General features: G+C 36.6%; 1 protein-coding gene across 1 annotated transcript; it reads left to right on the forward strand.

The window, feature by feature from the left end:
• The first annotated feature begins 1,605 nt into the window (after nt 1–1,605).
• Nucleotides 1,606–6,360, forward strand: LOC111466295 (probable inactive receptor kinase At5g10020). Its single transcript, XM_023110895.1, has 3 exons — nt 1,606–3,056; nt 3,972–5,510; nt 5,640–6,360. Exons 1-3 carry the CDS (start codon nt 2,156–2,158, stop codon nt 6,227–6,229), a joined length of 3,030 nt encoding a protein of 1,009 aa, XP_022966663.1. The 5' UTR covers nt 1,606–2,155; the 3' UTR covers nt 6,230–6,360.
• The last annotated feature ends 245 nt before the right edge of the window (nt 6,361–6,605 follow it).

The raw sequence follows: 6,605 nt of genomic DNA on the forward strand, positions 1-6,605 counted from the left end.
TAAACTCGGAAAAATAACTTAAAATTTAACGCATACAAATCAATTGAGACGACTTAGTTCAATATCATTATTTTATCGTTGAATTTTAATATTTATTGATAACGAAATTTTTAAAAAATTAATTTTTATTTATTTACCAAAAGAATTGAAAAATAAAAAATAAAAAATAAAAGTTACCTCTCTTTTGGGCACAACCAAAGGCAATGGAGAAAAACATTGTTAGGGAATCTATAAATATATATATATAATATATTTATTTATTTATTTATTTATTTTTATTATTATTATTTTGTCTCTTTAAAAGGATGGATGTATGTGTCACTTTCTTTGGACATCTTTGCATTAAAAGCAACGCCATTCTCTATGTCCACCTAGCCTTAGTGGCATTTTCGTAATTCTCTTGTCTCGTTATTTTTCTCGGGTTTCGTTTATTTTATATTCTTTTTAAGTTTTGACAGCATGTCCGTGGCATTTTCATAATTCTCTTGTCTCGTTATTTTCTAATGACTTCGTTTAGAGTTCTGACAATAATTCGAGACGATTGTGTCAAAATTTCTGACTTCTTTATCGAGCGTATATATTTTAATTAATTGAGTTATATTCATATCTTTACATTTATATCAATTTTCTTTCTATATTTAAAAAAATTATTTATTTATATTAATTTCATGGGGTTATTCAAATTTAGAGCTTAATTTGATAAAATTATAATGAAACTCAATATAAAAATAAAGTAATAATAGTTAGCCATTAAATTTAAACAACTTGAGATTAAAATAATATTAAATTTTCAAAATTATTATTTATTTATTTTTGGTTTTCCCCCTCAAATTATTAATAAATGCATTCAAAAGACAGATGCTAATTCTATTAAATAAAAATCATGTGATTTATTTTTTTATTTTTTATTTTTTTTATTTGATGCACAAATTTCAAGCATCAAATTATTATTTAATAAATACATCTTGACAATTATTTTTAAAAAAATTAAAAAATTGGTGATTTAATTTAAATTTAAATTTACTTTTAAAAAAATATCTAATTACCCACAAACTTATAATTATAAGTTTATTTTTAAAATATTTATAAAATAATTAAACACAAAAATAAAATTTTAATTTTACATTTAATTAAGAAATTAACTTTAAAAATTTTAAATATACTTTAAAAATCTATTATAAATTTTTTTTATAGATATTCATTAAATAATTATATATATATATATAAAATTAAAAAAAAAGTTTAAAATGCTCTTTTTTTTCAAAATTTATAATATTACTATTAATTTTTTTTATAAACGTTTCAAAATATAGTCGAAACATAAAATTGTTAAGATGTTGGATGAAAAGTAGACGTGTTTGAACGTCGTTCTTCCATACTTGAACCAAGCAAATTTGTCAATCCAATAATCGTACAAATATCTACTCGGAGGGTCGAAACGTTTATAAATTAATTTTTTTAAAAAATAATAGAAAAATTAGAAGATATATTTTTTTAGATTAAATTATAAATTAAAATTTTCCGTATGAAAGGACATGAGATAAGAATGTGTTTGAGTGGTGAATTGCATTGGGATCTGATGAACTCTGAAGTCAAAGTCAAGGTATCATCAAACCCTCATCTCATTCATTCCCTGTTTCTCTCTCCTTCAATAAACGAAAACAGGGTGATTAGTTGGCAGCACTACCTACCAGCTTCCCACTCCTACTGCTACTCAGCCCCTGATCTTCATTTTCAAGCCCTCCCTTTAATTTCCCCTTCAATTTTCACCAATTTTCTCACCGATTTTATCTCCACCGCCACTTCCATGGCTTCTTCAACCTCCTAAATCCCTCAATTTCGATTTTCCACTTCTTCTGGGATGTGGGTTTTCCTGTTTTTCTCATATGCTTTGATTCTCTTGCTCTTCCCATCATGTTTGATTCCTTGCAATTCTTGGAATCTGACCCCTGATTTTGGCATCTGATTTCGCTCTTCCCCTTTTGCGCAATCTATGAGTTCTGTAAATTCTTCCCCTGTTTTTTTGGTTCCCAATTATTGTATTTTGATTTCCTTGTTTCTGTTCTTGACAATCTGGTTTGCCAAATTGGGCTTTAGTGGTTTTGTTTGTGTTCATTGTACTGAGAATTTGGGCTGTTTGGTGGGTTTTTAAGCAATGCAGATAACCTGTTTGATAATATGCCTGTTCATGTTTGTAAATGTATTGGGGCAATCTGATTTTGCTGCACTTTTGGAGCTAAAGAAAGGCATTGTTCAAGACCCTTCTGGGCAACTTGATTCATGGGATTCGAAGTCCTTGGATTCTGATGGCTGTCCCACTAATTGGTTTGGGATTGTTTGTGTTAATGGCCGTGTTATAGCTCTTACTTTTGACAATGCCGGACTAGTTGGTGAATTTAGCTTTGCTGCCATTTCTGGCCTTTCTATGCTTCGTAATTTGTCACTTTCAAACAATCAGTTCACTGGGAATATTGTGAAAGTTGGTTTGTTAAAGTCCCTTGAACTCTTGAATCTATCTCGTAACAAGTTTCACGGTTCGGTTGCTGGTTTTTCGATCGGGTTGGTTAACTTGGTATCGATCAATCTTTCTTCAAACCAGTTTGTTGGAGCTTTTCCTTCTGGTTTTGGTAAACTTGAGAAGTTGAAGTATGTGGACGTGCGGGGTAATGGATTTTTGGGGGATATCACTCTTCTTTTGTCACAATTGGGCAGTGTTGTATATGTTGACTTGAGTAGTAATCAGTTTACTGGTTCGGTGGACGTCGGAGTTAGGAATCCGTCTTTTGTTGCCTCGGTTCAGTATCTGAATGTTAGCCATAACCTGTTGAATGGTGTGCTTTTTCCTCATGATGGGATGCCTTATTTTGATAGCTTGGATGTTTTTGATGCTAGTAACAATCAGTTTACTGGTACTGTACCTCCCTTCAATTTTGTGGTCTCTCTACGTATACTTCGACTTGGAAGCAATAAGTTATCAGGGTCGCTTCCAAACGCCCTCGTACGTGAGAGCTCGATGCTCTTGACCGAGCTGGATCTTAGCTTTAACCAACTTCAAGGTATTCATATAATACATTGTCCTTTTAAGGAATACTATATGCTCTCTGGATTTTTTTAATTGTAATTGATACTTGATTTGTTAATATCCGAACTATTTGAATTTTGAAGTTGTTAAAGTGTAATAGTTCAAGTTCACCGTTAGCAGGTATTGTCCTCTTTGAGCTTTTCCTTCATGGGCTTCTCCTCAAAGTTTTAAAACGTGTCTATTAGGAAAAGGTTTCCACACCCTTATAAGGAATGCTTTGTTCTCCTCTCCAACCAGTTGTGAGATCCCACATGGATTGGAGAGGAGAACAGAGCACTCCTTGTAAGGGTGTGGAAACCTCTCCCTAGTAGATGCGTTTTAAAACTGTGAGGCTAACGGCGATACGTAACGAGCCAAAACGGACAATATCTACTAATTGTGGGCTTGAACTGTAACAAATGGTATCAGAGTTAGACACTGAGCGGTGTGCCAACGAGGACGCTGGGCCCCCAAGAGGGGTGGATTGTGAGATCTCACATCAGTTGAAGAGTAAAACGAAACATTTCTTATAAGGTTGTGGAAACCTCTCCCTAGCATACGTGTTTTAAAATCTTGAGGGGAAGCCCGAAAGGGAAAACTCAAAGAGTACAATATCTGCTAGCAGTAGACTTGGGCTTTCACGTTGTTTTTCATAAGTATCTATCTTGCCAAGGAAAAACTGCCTTCAAGAAAGAAAATGTATCTATGGCTCTGTTTCTTTTGCTTTCTAATGTGATTCTTTACTCATGTTTGAATCATTCTATCTAATGAATCTTTCTCAAACTAGTCTTAATGTTTTATAATATCCGATTCTTGTGATTTACCTGAACATACCCCCCTGTGGAGCATCTCGACTCGTGGTTCATCCCGTTATCGAGCATCTTAACATCTAACGACTTATTCATGGCAGGTCCAGTTGGGAGTATTACATCAACAACTCTGAAGAAGCTTAATATATCTTCAAACAAATTGACAGGCTCCTTGCCCACCATTATTGGCCATTGTACTGTTATAGATCTTAGTAATAATATGCTGTCAGGCGACTTATCTCGGATTCAAAGCTGGGGAAATCATGTCGAAGTTATTGAATTAAGTTCGAATTCATTGACAGGCACGTTATCAAACAAGTCTTCTCAATTCTTAAGGCTTACTTTGTTGAATGTCTCCAATAACTCATTGGAGGGCATTCTTCCGACCGTGTTGAGTACCTATCCCGAACTCAAGATTATCGATTTAAGCCATAACCGGCTTAACGGTCCTCTCCCATCTACTCTTTTTCACTCTTTGAAGTTGACTGATCTTAATCTCTCAGGCAACAATTTTACAGGTCCTATCCCACTCTATGAGAGTATAGATTCTACTTCTAGTTCTTCTTTACAGAATCCGAGCCTGATATCTCTTGATCTATCACGAAACTCATTGACCGGTCGTTTACCATCGGAATTGAGTAAGCTCCACAGCTTGGTATATCTAAATCTGTCGAAAAACTATTTCGACGGCGTCATCCCGGATAACCTTCCAAATAGTTTGAACGGTTTTGATGTGTCGTTTAACAATCTCTCTGGGGAAGTTCCTGGGAACTTGATGAGGTTTTCTGAATCATCATTTCATCCAGGAAACTCCTTACTAGTTTTTCCTTCTTCCCCAGCAAATCCAAAGGACTTCCCTGGTCTGACACCTTCAACCATGCACAAGCCTCATATGAAACCGGTCGTTAGAATCGTTCTCATTGCAGGCTTGATCGTCGTTGCTGCATTGGTAGTTCTTTTTTGTATTATATTGTATTACAGAGCTCGAAGGCTTGACCGTAGGAGCAGTTCAACCAATGATGGAAAGGAAGGTGCCTTGGAAGAAGCTTCTTCTGTTACTCGTCGTTCCGAAACCGATACAAAGAAGAATGCATCAATACCTCCATCTAACCTAGGGGAGGGTCATGTTGGTGGCGACGTGTGGTCTGGTTCAGACAAGGCTAGAGATGTTGGCTATCATGAATCATTGGGAAAAGGAGAAGGCATGTCCTCCTCACCCATGTCTCTCATGTCATCTTCAAATCCATCACCTTCGAAGAGCTACCAACATCTCGATAATCCTCGAGCACTAAAAGTTCGGTCTCCTGATAAATTGGCTGGGGATCTACATCTTTTTGATGGCTCCTTGATGTTCACTGCTGAAGAACTTTCTCGTGCTCTGGCTGAAATTGTAGGGAAAAGTTGCCACGGGACGTTATACAAGGCGACACTTGACTCGGGACATGTATTGGCTGTCAAGTGGCTGAGGGAGGGAATGGCCAAAGGAAAAAAGGAATTTGCAAGAGAAGTGAAGAAACTTGGGAGTATTAAACATCCAAATTTAGTATCCATAAATGGATACTATTGGGGCCCCAGGGATCACGAGAAGCTTCTTATATCAACTTTTATAAATGCACAATCTTTGGCTTTCTATCTTCAAGGTAAGATCAAATCTCTCGGCCTTTACGTCGACATATACGTCGAGTAACTCTTAGAAAGTTGGAAACTTTGATAGAGAATCATATCCAATGTGATTGATTGATTGAATGAACTTCTTTGTTTTTCTGCAGAGACGGAGCGAGGCGGAGTCTTGCCGTTATCTCTACCGGACCGTCTTAAAGTTGCTTTGGACATAGCTCGATGTTTAAACTACTTCCACAACGATAAGGCGATCCCACACGGCAACCTGAAATCCTCGAACATTTTGTTAGAAACTTCGACGATGAATGCACGACTTACAGATTACAGTCTACACCGCATATTAACCCCGGCTGGCACAGCGGAGCAAGTTCTGAATGCAGGTGCCTTGGGCTATCGGCCACCCGAATTCGCAAGCTCGAGCAAGCCCTGTCCATCGTTGAAGAGTGATGTCTATGCATTTGGAGTCATCTTGTTGGAGCTCTTAACAGGAAGCAGTTCAGGGGAAATAGTTTGTGGGATTCCTGGAGTTGTTGATCTAACAGACAGGGTCAGGTACTTAGCTAGAGAAAGCCGCTTCGACGAGTGCATCGACAGGACGATGCTGGACATTGACCGTGATGAAAAGCCGCCCAAACGGGTCGAAGATATGCTTGAGATGGCTCTAAGATGTACTCTACCAGCAGCTGAGAGGCCAGACATGAAAACTGTGTATGAAGAACTTTCAGTGATTGTGCAGTAGAAAGGATAATCCATGGTACAGAAGCTCTAACTCAACTTTTTTCTTGCTAACATCATTGTTTTCGGGTATCAATAAGCTGTCGTTTTGTCAATTTTGCGCCATTTTTTGAGTCGATAACACTATTTTTTGAATCTCCCAAGTTCACTGCTAGTAGATATTGTTTGCTTTGACCCGTTACGTATCGTCGTCAACCTCATAGTTTTAAAATGCGTCTGTTAGGGAGAGGTTTTTACACTCTTATAAGAAATGTTTCGTTTTCCTCCCTAACTAACGTGGGTTCTCACAGTTAATAGGGACGTGATTGAAAATTTTGAAGATACAAAACCAAAACTTCTAAAAGTTCGAGGGCGTAATTGAAAGTGATATATACTTGAGG

Source organism: Cucurbita maxima, unplaced genomic scaffold (genome assembly GCF_002738345.1).
Source record: "Cucurbita maxima cultivar Rimu unplaced genomic scaffold, Cmax_1.0 Cma_Scf00002, whole genome shotgun sequence".
Lineage (NCBI taxonomy): Eukaryota > Viridiplantae > Streptophyta > Magnoliopsida > Cucurbitales > Cucurbitaceae > Cucurbita > Cucurbita maxima.

What these genes read in the sequence shown, in the direction of transcription:
- LOC111466295 (XM_023110895.1), top strand. Translation starts at nt 2,156, where the DNA reads ATGCAGATAACCTGTTTGATAATATGCCTGTTCATGTTTGTAAATGTA. An exon ending in TAGCTTTAACCAACTTCAAG is followed by an intron (nt 3,057 to 3,971) that starts GTATTCATATAA and finishes TATTCATGGCAG; the next exon opens with GTCCAGTTGGGAGTATTACA. An exon ending in TTTGGCTTTCTATCTTCAAG is followed by an intron (nt 5,511 to 5,639) that starts GTAAGATCAAAT and finishes GTTTTTCTGCAG; the next exon opens with AGACGGAGCGAGGCGGAGTC.